This window comes from Sinocyclocheilus anshuiensis, unplaced genomic scaffold (genome assembly GCF_001515605.1).
Source record: "Sinocyclocheilus anshuiensis isolate Anshui unplaced genomic scaffold, SAMN03320099.WGS_v1.1 scaffold1455, whole genome shotgun sequence".
Lineage (NCBI taxonomy): Eukaryota > Metazoa > Chordata > Actinopteri > Cypriniformes > Cyprinidae > Sinocyclocheilus > Sinocyclocheilus anshuiensis.
In genome coordinates this window covers 882,692-896,781 of record NW_015541012.1, presented here as the reverse complement: position 1 = coordinate 896,781, position 14,090 = coordinate 882,692, and the positions used below count along the sequence as shown (strand labels likewise).

At 38.8% G+C, this 14,090-nt stretch overlaps 1 protein-coding gene and 1 long non-coding RNA gene across 5 annotated transcripts in view; both read right to left on the bottom strand.

The window, feature by feature from the left end:
- The window catches only part of LOC107690435 (uncharacterized), a 1,256-nt gene extending 857 nt beyond the window's left edge, over positions 1-399 (bottom strand). The window contains exons 1-2 of the long non-coding RNA XR_001634440.1: positions 318-399; positions 106-201 (exon numbers count right to left, since the gene is read on the bottom strand). This is a non-coding gene — a long non-coding RNA (uncharacterized LOC107690435). The remainder of the gene's footprint in view (positions 1-105; positions 202-317) is intronic.
- A 470-nt stretch (positions 400-869) lies between these two features.
- The window catches only part of LOC107690434 (ubiquitin carboxyl-terminal hydrolase 32-like), a 55,824-nt gene continuing 42,603 nt past the window's right edge, over positions 870-14,090 (bottom strand). For 3 of the 4 annotated variants that reach the window (XM_016488771.1, XM_016488773.1, XM_016488774.1), the window contains 19 exons: positions 12,686-12,845; positions 11,583-11,737; positions 10,875-10,956; positions 10,658-10,732; positions 10,100-10,238; positions 9,730-9,835; positions 9,466-9,639; positions 9,143-9,317; positions 8,904-9,055; positions 8,707-8,818; positions 8,012-8,208; positions 7,748-7,932; positions 6,780-6,866; positions 6,565-6,685; positions 4,982-5,173; positions 4,596-4,839; positions 4,088-4,509; positions 3,906-3,998; positions 870-3,204 (listed from right to left, as the gene is read on the bottom strand). In XM_016488771.1, coding sequence (XP_016344257.1) covers positions 3,031-3,204; positions 3,906-3,998; positions 4,088-4,509; positions 4,596-4,839; positions 4,982-5,173; positions 6,565-6,685; positions 6,780-6,866; positions 7,748-7,932; positions 8,012-8,208; positions 8,707-8,818; positions 8,904-9,055; positions 9,143-9,317; positions 9,466-9,639; positions 9,730-9,835; positions 10,100-10,238; positions 10,658-10,732; positions 10,875-10,956; positions 11,583-11,737; positions 12,686-12,845 — 3,045 coding nt within the window. In that variant the 3' untranslated portion in view covers positions 870-3,030. The remainder of the gene's footprint in view (positions 3,205-3,905; positions 3,999-4,087; positions 4,510-4,595; positions 4,840-4,981; positions 5,174-6,564; positions 6,686-6,779; positions 6,867-7,747; positions 7,933-8,011; positions 8,209-8,706; positions 8,819-8,903; positions 9,056-9,142; positions 9,318-9,465; positions 9,640-9,729; positions 9,836-10,099; positions 10,239-10,657; positions 10,733-10,874; positions 10,957-11,582; positions 11,738-12,685; positions 12,846-14,090) is intronic. The other variant, XM_016488772.1, reaches the window with a different exon arrangement.

The window sequence follows — 14,090 nt, the reverse complement described above, 5'->3', positions numbered from 1 at the left end:
CACCCACACACACACACACACACACACACACACACACACACACACACACACACACATATATATATATAATATAGTAGCCATTGGAAAAAAACAAAAACAACTTACTGGTCTGGTTTGAATGAGGTGAACCGTTATTTGCCATAATAACATCAAAAGCATCACATGCTTTTTAAAAAATCTGAATGAGATGTTTCATCGGAACTGAAAAAGAGAAAGATGCAAGAAAAATGTTATTAGTTTTAAATGAAATTACCAGGCGACGTTATATGTTCAAATGCAAGACCTGAAAAGCAAGCGTGTTAAAGATGTTTTGTCACCTTGTAGAAAAGACAATAAAAATAGCAGGTCCCCAGGTTGAACTCATTATGCAATGCACCCCATTGTCTAACCTTCTTCCGCATGGGACAATACTGTGCGAGCATGCATGAAGACCACTGAGGCTAAGGTGCTCTTCAGAACAATAAGCCACAATTCTTCAGTGCCTGTGGTTTAGAGCAGAATTCTATAAGTAGCACAACATGCGGGTCGACACACTTCCTGACTACAGCATGCTAGTCTCCAAATTTATAAAGTGTGAAACTGTTCAACCCACAATGCGCAAAAAGGTCTTGAGGTGATTCTCAGTAGCTTAATTTGTATATTTCATTCAAGGGAAAAAGTCTTGCAGGAAAATATTGTGTCAGGCAAGTGGAAGGGTCCTACAAAAGGTTAGTTTAAATGTCAAATGTGGCTTGAATTCAAGGAAGTAGGCCTGACTGATGGCAGTGGACTCTATAGAGCCCTACAGAGGGAGGCGTGTGGTTTCCTCTTTGCTGCTGAAGGAAACACCTCACATCATTGGCCAGCAAATAAACACAGATGAGAAGAACTTGCATTTGGCTGCATTTAATTTGTTTCTTGAATAATTGTTACAGATCAACAGTATCACTCCATATACAACTACAAGTACATTTGTACAGTTCATTTTCAAATACATCATTTTCATTGGCGTATTTACAAAACATTTATGTACATTTGTCAGTGCAATGTCAATTTGATTCTTTAAACAACACTTTACAAAATCAAGTTCATTAAATTAATACATCTCTAGCAGTTCATCAAAATTAATTTAACAAAATTAGGACTAACAACATGGACAAAGACACACATCAGTAGTTGATTGCACTACTTGAAAAGAGATAATTTTGCCATTTTAATAAATTATCCCTGTATAAAAAAAAAAGAGAGAAAAAAAATCAGTGAATGTTTAAAACATGTTTGTGGTTTCAGAAACATTTGTTACTGTAATTGTAATTGCGCAAAAAAAGTCAAATTTTAATTGGAGAATAGTGAAATTATATTTTGATTTTGGATGTTGGATATCTATTTTTATTTTAACATTAAAATACCTAAAAAATTTTTACAGTCCATATATCATATTTGCATTACTCATTATGATTACAGTAATGCAGCTGTGTTTATTTCACAAACATTTCTTTTTCAACAGGGATAAACCTTTCTTTGATGGCAAATATTTAGTTTGAATATCCATGACATGGAAATCTGAAAAGTACAGCAGCAAAATGGATGTTTGCGAATGATTCCCGATGATTTCCAAGGGTTTAACGTACCCTCACAGGAGGAGCTCATTCAGTTGATGAGTTGCTGAAAAATAAGAGCCGTTCAATATTTAATTCATCTTTTCACAGTGCTAATTAAGATGGGCTCTCTTATCAAGAGTCACTTAAGAAATGCTACTAATAACCTGGAACACCCTCCGACACAGACATCCAGAACGTTCAGCAGTTTAGTGAGAATGCTGTTCTCTAAAAGCAAAGGCTGTGAAATATTTCTCCGTGCTAATACTGTTCACACAACATACCTCTTATGCTCTCATCTAACAGTATGCAATGCTTCCCGTAAACTATGTACGTGACCAGTTGAACACTTTGGCTTGGACATGCAGTCTCTCTGGTAAGAAAACATTGTTTAGATATGTATCTGGTTGCTGTTTTTAGTCTCTGTGGTCAACAGTATTTTACTAAGCAAAAAATACAGTGGTAACAGGAAAACTTGTAAAAAGCTGTGCATTTGTTGAGAGGACGTGGTTTGATCAGACAGCTGAGACTAAAGCTGTAAGCGAATGCGTTTAGGCAAGGTGAACAATTGCATTAAAAACAATCAGTGATAAAAATAAATTTATAAAAAAATAATAAGGAGAGTAATACATTAACTCTTCTAAAGAGAAACGAAGCCTGAAAGTAACCATCTTAAATAAGATTTAAAACTAAAATCAACAAAAATAGTATGTGCATAATTTGGCAGCGGAGGAGTGGGAGGATATTTAATTAATTAGTAGAAACGTTGTTTTGTTTTGTTTATTAAATAAAAAAAAGCAACTTTTTTTGGAAAGTGATTTTTGTATATAAAGTAGAAGTAATTTTAACTGCCCTCAGGTGATATAATACTGTCACTCTGATTTTCTATGAACAGTTGGCCAACTGCGAAAGATGTGAGGTAGTGTATGGAACTTACTGAAGAAGAAACAAAAATCAACTATGACAAAACTAAGCCAACAAAAGCTTTAGAGAAACCTCTATAATTGATACCAATGCCATCTTCACCGTCAATTTCCTAATTAAAACAACCTGTTCTGTCAATTAGCATTCTGAATATTAGCAATATAGAAGCATGAGCTCTTGTTACGTGATTTTTGGATTCACCGGTGTGGGCTGGCATGTGAAAGAGCAGTTTTGTCTGTCTTGTAATGGTGATATCAAGGGATTGGCTAACAGTTATTTGTTTGCTTGGCAACAATCACATGATTGCTACAGTTCTCTGTGATTCACTCATTCACCCTCTCCCTCGTGTATCTGAAGTGTCAGGTACCTCTATTCTGAAAGCGCAGTCAGCGGTGGTCTTGCGCCTGTCGGCTAACTGATATTTTGTGCTTTCACAAATGATGGTCCTCTGGGGCGACGCTGCCGTTTCAGTTGTCATTGCACTGGCGTACTGACAGCCCCAGTGTCTTTGATGTGGAAGAGCATGGCATCACTGCAGCACACAGTACTTCTTGTAGTCAGATTCAAAGTCTTCGTCCATGCTAGTGGTGTCTGCCATCTTTTTGCCCTCTGTTTTTGGCAGAAACTGTGAGTAGTCCACTCCCTGTTGCTCATAGAACAGGATGTAGGCCGAATCTGTGTCAATCTCGTCCGACTGAACTTCCTGAAGACAACAAGAAACAGTTTGTTTTAGGTGTTGCGCAATACTTCTCGTAGTGTTGTCACGAAACCAGACTTCCAGTAGTCAACTTTTGAAATTTCAGAAATATAAATGTCAGTGTTAACACCACAGTACTTATACTGAACACATTATTTTTTTATCTTATTTTATTATTTTTATTTTGCAATATTCAACACTAATTACATTTTTTTATTTAATTTTTCAGCAGTTTCAGTAGTCAACACCAGTGCAAACGAAATTTCAGAAATATGAATCCAATGTGGATACCATAATACTTACAATAAATACCATAATATTTTATTTTTTTCAATATTCAACACCAATGCAAGGGACATTTCAGGAATATAAATCCAATGTTGATACCACAGTACTTATATTAAACAAACTATTTTAATTGAATTGAATTTAATATTTTAAATAACATTTATCTCAATTAAATGAAATTTAATGTTAAGCTTTCCAAATTCAGTTGGTAATTACTACGACAGATACTGTAGAAAGGTTGTAGTGCTTTTTGATTATTTTAGTATCAACTTAACAGCAAAGTACTGATAGTTTTGATATCTCTACTTCGTTGAAGCATTTTCTATTTTTGTAGATATATATTTTATCTCTGTGCAATAAGAATGCAAAATAATGGAAACAACTGAGATGTGAAAAAATAAAGAGAGTCGAGATCTTACCTTGCAGCTGCTGTCGTTGTAACAGTACCATTTTTCTTTGGGGTTTTTGGCATAAGTCACATAGTGCCCCCCTCCCATTATTCCTGAATGGCACTGAAAGAAAAACAATAATCACAGTGTCAGAGAAGCTGTTCACAAAAGCAATCATTACACAACAAAACATGTAGACAAGAATCACTTACTGAGATTGCATATAAATTGTACAGGGTTTCCAGGCAGATGTCATTTCTTTGGTGAGGGGTGTCCAGGTCTGTGCTGACGTCCGAGTGTCCGTTACTCTGACTGCTCTCTTGTCCCAATCCATTCACCATGATGACATCACAGTCATTGCTTGAGGCGTCCAGTGACCAGGTGTCTTGTGCATTTGCATCAGATGGCATCTGATTCTCCCCATCCGTCACTGTGCCCTGCTCCAACTCGGTCTCGCTCTCCTTGCTGCTGCTACAGGCATCCAGGTTTTCTTTGCTGTTGCAGAGTCGATGTCGACTGCCCAGCTGGGGAAGACGCAGACGCCCCTGTTTCCGCCCTGTATTCCTGGGGCTGCTGCCAGGGCTGCTGTTTTTGCTCAGTGGGCTGCCCACCCTCCTGATGGAGCACGGGGTGCCTGAAACAACAATGCAACGATTAAAGAATCTCATGTCTCATGATTCAAAAGGTCTGCAAAAAGAGAAAAGAGAGAGAGAAACAGACCTCTGCCAGAAGTGGGAGGACTGGCCACTGTAGTAGTGGAGACGGAGGACACAGAAGAGTCTCCTCTCTCCAGCCTCTGGAGCTCCTCTACCAGGGATTCACTCTGCAGGCTGCCCATGCTTTGAGCAACCTCCCGTGGGGCCAGAAACGCACCGGGGTCAAAGCTCTCACGTGGAAACTTCACAATCTTCTGAGACTTAATCCAGCGACCATTGACAAACTGGAAGCGTTTCAAATGAACAATCTGAAAGGATACAAAAAAAATATTTCACCCATATATTACAAAGGGCAACTTGCAATGATGCATAATAATTCAAGTTTAAGAGTCATGCAGTATTTTTATTCCTACAGAAAAAGAGGAAATGGAAATCATTTGTGTTTCTGACCAGTACAGGAGGCAGCCTCCAGAGGTCCAGCTTCTTGGTGGCCAGGCGGTGGGTCTTACACTTGGAGCAGTAATAGAGCTCATCCTCTCCCAGCTCTTCTTCACTGGTGAAGGCTTTCAGACAGCTGTCTAGACTGATGGGCTCTGCCTGAGCGCGCCGACTCTGCTCAACGCTGGGATGCTCTTCCACTATCTGCCCACACAAACATTAGCAATTAATTACCCGACACACATTAACAGAATGAAATTATAACTACTCAGAAACACTAAGAGGTCTGGACTACAAAAATAGATTCTTTAAAAGATTTGAATAATTATGCAACTAGGAATTAATTTGTAATTATATTTCAAGGCATTTCTTTTGAAGGTACAATTAAAGATTTGTATTTACAGACTTTTTTGTAAGTAATAAAACGGACAGTTCTAGTCTCAAATGTACCATAACAAGTGCAAAAACCATGGATTTCATTCTGTCATCTCGAAATTTTAAACAACCGATTTACTATGACATTGCAGGAGCTTTTGCCTTCAGAACGTGTCTTTTGCAAATAGTAATAACAGATCATAATTAGCAGTTCAAGGCTTATCAGGGACTTTTGCTCAAGGTAAAATAAGAAGCAGACCCAGAAAACAATTAATCATACAATATGCTTTTAATGGATTTCTCAGCTGTGATGTGAGATGGAAGTGAATCTCCTCACAGGGAACGCCAGCATTGGCAGAGTAATCATTAAGGGTAGGGACACACTAAACCGACGACAAAGAACTAGCGCTGAGGAAAGCCGACTATGGCATCGCCTCGTATTGTCTCGCATCGCCTGCATTGGGGCAAAAAAAAAGTTGCACTAGAACACACTGGACACAGACTACAGTCGATGGCCAACTAGCATGTACGCTCTGCGCTTGCATGAAAGAACTTAACTCTGCCATACCAGCAGGTGGCAGCAGTCTGTATTCGGCATTCAAACAGGGAAACCTGAATAGCTAGAACTATGGATATACAAAGCATGCAGCGCTTTTACCATTGTTTACACCAGGCATGCTTATTATTAATGGATTCGTGTAGCTTTTTTTCAATCATGTCTGCTAAGCTGCAAATGGCACTGGCATTGTCAGCTCTTGGGTCCGTTGTCTTGTGGATAAAGAAAGAAACAGATAGAATGAGATCAAGTGTCTGTGCATTCCCTCTTTTCTCCGTCATTGCTTTGCTTTCATCAGTTCCGTTTTTCTCGTGCACTCATTCGCTAAGCTGAATAGCCAATCAGAGTTCTCTTTCTCACCAACAAGCTCTGCTGCTGATTTGACATGCAGAATCGGCCGAATACAGCTGTCAGCGTCTGACTAGAGCCAACTTTGTGGAACACACTGAATAAACTAATGCCAACCGGTGCTCAAAAACCACCCGACATTGCCCGGCGGCCGACCGTCAGCTCGTTTTGTCCTGGGCTTAAGGGATATATTAAGTCCTGCAGTGCATCGTCAGACTGAATCCAGTAACATAAAGACTTCACCCTTCACACAGGGACAAAACTTGAACTGACTGAAATACTTATAGCACACTTACAGCATCCTTATAGCACTCACCCTTTCCTGAGAGGTCTGGTAACGAAGGTGCAGGGCGGTGGGGTCCCAGTCTACAGCAATGTAGGCATCCCCCAATGACGCTCTGTCTTCATTACAGTCCACAGTGCAGCCTCTGCAGAACCTGGCAAAGTCACAGACAACCCTTGTCAGTCATGACAACCCACGCTGCAGTATGAGATATGTGCATGCACAACCGCTGAACTTAAATGCCTTACCTGTACCAAGGACACCAAGCACAGGAATTACCATCTTTCTGCACCACTCGCAGAGTGAAGGGGTACTGGTAGCCCATACTGTCATCACTGGAATAGAGTATGACATGTCACATAACTGAGCGAGGACATCTACTGTACACATGTAGAGAGACCACACTGAAAATCTGGGAAGTTGAAACCTAGAAATAAACAGTTTGCAAAATAGAAGCAATTTCACAAGTGGTCTCAGACATTTATTTGTCACCTGATGTTTTAGAGGGCTTTTTACTACTTTCTACTGACAGAGACAATAGAGAGGAGACAGGAAATAATTGTGAGGGGAAATGGGATTGGGAAATGACTGCATTCAAAATCTAACAACTTTTAGTGCATTTTATTATGATAATATACACTACCTTTCAAAAGTTTGGGGTCAGTAAGATTTTTTTTGTTTGTTTTAAATAAATTACTACTTTTATTCAGCAGTGACACATTACATTGATTAAAAATGACAATATTTTGTAACATTTATACTCTATTGCTATATTTTATATACTTTCTATTGAACTTTTCATTCATCAAAGAATCCTGAAAAAGGTATCATGCTTACCGTGAAAATATTACACAGCAAAACTCTTTCAACAATAATAATCATAAGAAGAAGAAGAAATGTTTCTTGAGAACCAAATCTGCATATTAGAATCATTTCTTAAGGATCATGTGACACTAAAGACCAGAGTAATGGCTGCTGAAAATGCAGCTTTGACATCACAGGAATAAATTACAAATTACAAAAATATATTAAAATAGAAACAGTTATTTTACATTGTAATAATATTTCACAATATTACAGTTTTACTTCTATCAAGAACATAAAAAAATCTTACTGACCTTAAATTTTCTTAAAATGTTTTGGCAAAAAAAAAAAAAAAAAAAAAATTCCAAACTAATCATCAACATAATCCTTGTGAGCTGCAGATGCCACTGACCAGTCTTGAGCGTGGTTGCTGGCTTCCTGTGGGGGCAGAGGGCTGGCAAGTCGGGAAACCTGGATCCACACAGCATCATACAGGTCCTTCTTACACGTGTGAACTGTACAGGGCACAACCAGCGGCATACCGAACAGACTGGGCCTGTTCTTCTGAGAGGACAGGAAGTACAGCTCTGTCCGCATCTGAGGGGACAGACCTTGCACTTAGGATGCTTACGACCATCATGTGAAGTCTAACAGTGAATATATCAGTTAATCTCACCATCTTTCTGTGCATGGCAATGATGTAGCCGATAAAGGGGCTGTCTTGCATGGGCACGGCATGGCCATTAGGAATACCATTGGCGAGGGGCTTCTCTGGTGTGCAGGGGACCACTGTGCTGGGCATGCCATTAGGAATCAGGCCAGTCTTTCCAATGTTATTGTTCCCTGCTGTCCCATTGGCCATAGGTGTTTTTTCTAAAGGGGACGTTTATGGGTCAATGACAAATAAGACTGTCCATGGTAAATCAAATCTTGTCTTTTAAAGAAATAGTTGACCCAAAAATGAAAATGAGCTTTTAACTTACTCCCCCTTAGTCCAGGCCAGAGTTTGTTTCTTCATCTGAACGCATTTGGAGAAATTCAGCATTACATCACTTTACATGACCAATGGATCCTCTGCAGTGAATGGGTGCAGCTTTTAACTTCAGAAGACATTAATTGATGGACTGGAGTCGTGTGAATTACTTGTGGATTACTGTGATGTTTTTATCAGCTGTTTGGACTCTCATTCTGACGGCTCCAATTCACTGCAGAGGATCCATTAGTGAACAAGTGATATAATGCTAAATTTCGATGAAGAAACAAACTCATCTACATGTTGGACTACCTGTTGGTGAGTACATTTTCAGCAAATTTTCATTTTTGGGTGAACTATTCCTTTAAGGAAAAAGATAGTTGCAATCAATCTTTTACCTGTTATCATTGGAGAGGTGACTGAGGTGGGCGAGCCAGGCACAGGGATCTCAAATGCACAGAGAAAGCCATTCACAGAGTGTCGAACCTTCTGATTGTCTTGAGGAAAGTTCTAGACCAAAGACAAGCATTTGCTTAAAAGCCAGACCACATGGATTGCATCAACAGCAATGTCTGATGTGGCGAGTTGAGCTGACCTTGATGTTGGATGTGTGAACCTCAGCCAGTAGAATCTGCTCAGGTTTCAGGCTGCACAGCTCACTCAGCTGTTTCTTCAGGCCCATGTACTTCTCATCTATGTTGAGACGGAGCCCGTACCGCACCGGAGTGGAGCCGTCAAGTTTGATAACTGCAAGTCAAAAAAGCTTTTATGTAAGACTGGCGGATCTGCTGATGGATTTTAAAGTGTTTATGTTTTCTCTCTGCTTGGCTTCACCTGTGATTTCTAAGTGCATGGAGCTGTCCATGGGAAGCGGCAGCGACAGGAAGTTAAAGGGATCGAAGCGGGCACTGATATGGCCACAGGTCTTGCACTTCACCTGGGACCTGAGCTGCCCATGGAAGAGGTCGACCACAATAGAACGATTTCTCCGCAAATGGTTTTCCCAGGCCTGCAACGAGAAACACGTAATTGTCCTCAGGGTGAAGAAACGACTTCCCATTAGCGTATCATCAGTGTGCCCATTTAAGTTCATTTAGGAGTGCTTAGCTGATGTGTTGAGCCTGCCAGGGGCTGAAAAACAGTAGTTTGACACTGACCTCTGTTGCCACTTCATGATCTGGCCGTCCATCGCTGTCCTTGAGCTCCACGTATGGCTTCTCATGCACACGATTCAAGTCTTCGTGAAGCCCATCCAACAGGAAGGCCAAAAGCTCCTGTGAGTCTTGCTGCTGGAAGCCGTTGAATCTTGGTGCATACTTTGCTATCGTCCACTACAAAAATGTTTTTAAAAAATGGCATAAGAATTTTAATGGAAACATTTAGGTTTGATGCTCATGATTATAGAGATGTTAAAAACTCACTCTGAGTTTCAGAGGTGCAACGTTCTTCTGGGTGCCGCTCCAGAGTTCCTGTACCAAATCACCATAGCATTTGGCCATGTGACCACGCATTCCTATTGGATTGGTTCTGTCAAGGCAAGACACAGCTCACTGGTCAAGTGGTATGGCAGATATCACAGAAGCCACTTTAAAACCAAGCAGTTTTCTGCTGATCAACATTGTGTGGCCAACTCGAACGTAAGCAAAATCTGCATGGGGATCTTCTTAGCCCCGCACAAAACTCCCGACACAAAATTTGAAAAAGCAACGGTAAATGTGACTACACATTAACTTAGTAGTTACAAGTGGTTTGAGTAAAAAAAAAAAAAAGGCACTGACCAAGTCTCTGTACCTGTTAAGCTCATAAAGGTGTCGCCCTGAGATAAAGTACTCAGTGAGGGGCTTGGTATTGCTTACACACTGAATACTGGAGTTCATGAAGCATGTGTTTCCCAGGTTACTCAAACCTGTGGCACCTTTCTTGGTAGGAACTGCAAGAGAAACAGCAAAATTTATACACAATTATAATAGACTGAAGGTTTGATTAAATTTAAACTTCACTGGCACAACAACTTGAGTACTATCTCCAAGAAAGTCCAATTATTCAGTATTTCATAGAGTTCGATGGCAACATTGTGAGTCTTTAAATGTCACAGCTGATGTCTGTCTTGATATGACTTTTATATTGCTTTATGTAATTGCTTCTAGGACTCTTGCTGCTTGCAGCCCTGTGTTAATAATCTACTTGATATGTGCTTTGATACAAGAAACCGGCCTAAAGAATTGCACTGTAGTGCCATCTAGGCAAGGTCATACTCAGATAAACATTTTGACATTTGTAGATAGATGGCTTGGCCAGCCTCCAATTTGCATAGATTTTTCCATCACTTTCCAAGACCTCTGACATTACCTTTGTGTCTGTCGATTTTGCTGCTGTTTGCAATGAAAGACATTTCCTCTGGCCAGCTCATATCTTTGTTTCGAACTGGAGAGAGGGAAAGACATATTTGTCATTTTTCCTTTTCTATCAGTACAGCCAAGCATGCTTTGCAGTTTAATCCACACAGCTCAGCAAATGTGAAATGAGATAAAACTTTAATTAAGACAGATATATGTCACAGACATACCCTCAATGACTAAGTGCTGTTCATCTTGAATTTTCAAACTTTCTAAAGTGTGATCTTCATCGTCCAGGAGAGTGAGGTAATTCTGATAAAAAGACAATATAAACAACATTAGTATACAATATAATGCATGTATCATGAATTATTAAAGACCTCAATTAAAATTTGAGTTTTGTGGCTTGTAGTTTTAGGTCTATTAGGAATAAATAACTTTTGAAAATATATAAAAATAAAGATCAGTTACTTTAAATTAAAACATTTCACAGTATTATTGTTTTTATTGTATTATGCAATAAATGCAGCCTTGGTGAGAAGAGACTTCTTTTAAAAACATTTAAAAAAAATTCTTACTGACTCCAAACTTTAGAATGGTAATGTATATGTTACCCTTAATTATTGAGAAAATTATCGATGACTCATCCTGCACAGATTTTTGTCAAATCAAATGCTCTCTAGAAATAGATTCCTCCTCCCCCTAATACCACCAGTGGCTATTTATTTATTTATTTTAAAAGGACAATCCATTGAGATGCTCCATCCAAACATTCTGGTTTAAATTTTAAAATATGTGAACATAGGAATTAACATTTTGTAACATTTCCTCCCAGTTCAATGCTGTGAGGTGACATCGGTATCTTTATAATGAGGGCAGATTTGCATATGAATGTCTTTGATCAGAGTTTCTTCAGTATCTGTTAAGGAGGTCCCCACCTCACTGTTGTAGAGCCAGAGGCGCATGTCCTCTTCTTTGATGCGTAACCTCTGGGACAGGTACTCATGAATGTCTTTAATGGTGCCCATCCTGCTGAAACAGCCTGTGTATGCCAGCACTCGCTTCAGAGGGGCGTTCGGAGAAGGAACGTTTCCTGATTTGGGAATGAAGCAGCCTTTAGCATTCTCTTTGTCACATGCAATAAAAATTTAAATACAATCCTTTAGAGCTTTTCCACCCTGCTGTGTTGTTATATATTCAAAAACTAACTTTAAGTCACTGAGAATGTAAACTTAATTTAACCTACTGTGCTAAGTTAGTCAAGTAAAACTTTTATGATTTCATTTTGATGCAATAATGAGAAATGTAAAGTTTCAGCCAATCCATATATCCTAATATGCATGCTATTAAATCAACCAGTCACAAGGAGCACACAGATCAATATATAACACACACAGCCCCAGTAACTGATTGACAGACTGAGGATTAGTTGTAAGGTAGCAGCAAGAAAGGGATCATTCATCAATTCATTAGTCTGGGTGATTTAAATAAAAATCAAGGCAATTTTTTTTTAATTAGTCCAATCTTATTAAAAAGATTTGTACAGCAATTATTGATTTCATAGGAGACAAAAAAAAAAAAAGATTGGTAAGACAGCAAAGCAAACAATTACAGGACATCAGAGAGCGCCCATCTTTACCCACACCAAACAGTCTTCTGAGTCAGACAAAGCCATGACAAATTAGATTATTGCCTACCCACTTTCAGAGCGCAACACTAAGGAATATTATGTCAGGTCAGCAGTGGGCTATTAGGTCAGCGGTGAGTTTGACAATCACTTACAGGTGTTTTTATGTTTCACAAAATTAAATATTCGGATGTATTTTTGTATGTATTCAACAAGGATTTATATTTAGCTGTCATGGAGTTACATTATAGTTTTTTGAACTCAGATGATGACTTTAGGTGTTGGCATCAGGATTTGGCTCTTTAGTAATCCAGGCAGGTAATTTTGGTGAGACCGAGCTGGGTGTTTTAGGAGATTAGAGGAGGTTGTCAAGGCGGTGGAGGGAGCCTCTCTCTTGCTGCAGGCTTACGTTACCTCGGGGTATATGTGGAGGGAACATTCGCAGGCTGCTCATACCCATATTGACCCAGATGTTAGACTGAGGGCTGCGTGTGGCCGGTTGCTGGCGCAGGAACAGAAGGTAGCGGGGAAAGAGTTCCAGCTCTGGTTGAGCTGCGACTATAGACATGATGACCTGAAGGAAGAAGAGACAGCAGAAGCACAATGGAGAGATGCATGGGGCTTGACTATACTGGTGCACTTGTTAAAGAAAGAAAGAAATTTGACTGAGTGAGAAGTTCACAGGCCAGATTCACATGACCATTATTTGAAATACTTGTCATGGTCATTCTGCATTCAAAATGATTTTAAACCTCTACTGCATAAATTATGACAAAAAAGTTTGAATTACTATTCATACATGAAAAGGACTTAATTACCACAATCAAAAACAAATTATGAAAAATTATATTATTTTACTATATTTTAATATTATGTACAAAATGTTTTAATATTATATATAAAAAAAACAATATATGCTGCCAAAATTAAATACAGGGCTCCAGACTAACATTTGAGAGCAGTGGCACCAGCGCCACTAAGTTCTACAGATGGTGGCGCCAGGAGCAGATTTGGTAGCGCTGGGGGTGGTGTGCGGGAGTATTAAAATATAGATCATTTAATCATAAAATTACTATAGTTTTGCATTAATAAGTGCAGTTACTAATAATATTACATGTTAATTTCTTGTTTATTTCATGTTTATACACATTTGACAGTAAAGCACCAAGCTTGAGTTGGGAAGCTTACAAAGTGATTATTTGTGATTTAGTCGCAAATTGAATAAAAGTTTGTTTCTCAAAGCACTTTGTGACGTTTTTTACTTCATACACAAAAAAAAGAGTGAAACTCTGACAAAATCTAATTTCTTGAGGATTTGATATTTTATAATAGTGATTTTATAATTTCAAAATATAGAGAAAAAATAGAAATGAATGACTAATAAGTCAATAAGTGCTCCTCTGCTGCCGTCTACTGGTTATAATTGTGATTTGATGTATTTTTTAAATTTTACATAAGTGTTTGTTTACCACAAAGTATATTTTGGTCATCCCATTAAAAATAACATTCAAACTGGATCATTTTAGAGATTTAAAGTGCTGGAAATAGTTGTGTGAAATGCTTGAAAGTCATTGAAAAGTGCTTGAACTTCTCTCAAAAGGTTGTACAAACCCTGAAATGAATAATTTAATAACATTTGACTGTCTGCCATAACATCATGGTTATAAGTTATCCTGACTATTTCTGGTTTTCTACGTCAGCGCTGTTTGATTTGTTTAAAACAGAGAATTCTGTGCAGAATTTGAATGCTTTTCACTAGATCACGCAGAAACCATTCATTCTGCGGTGAGTTCAAACACTTCTCACTGGATATCGCAGA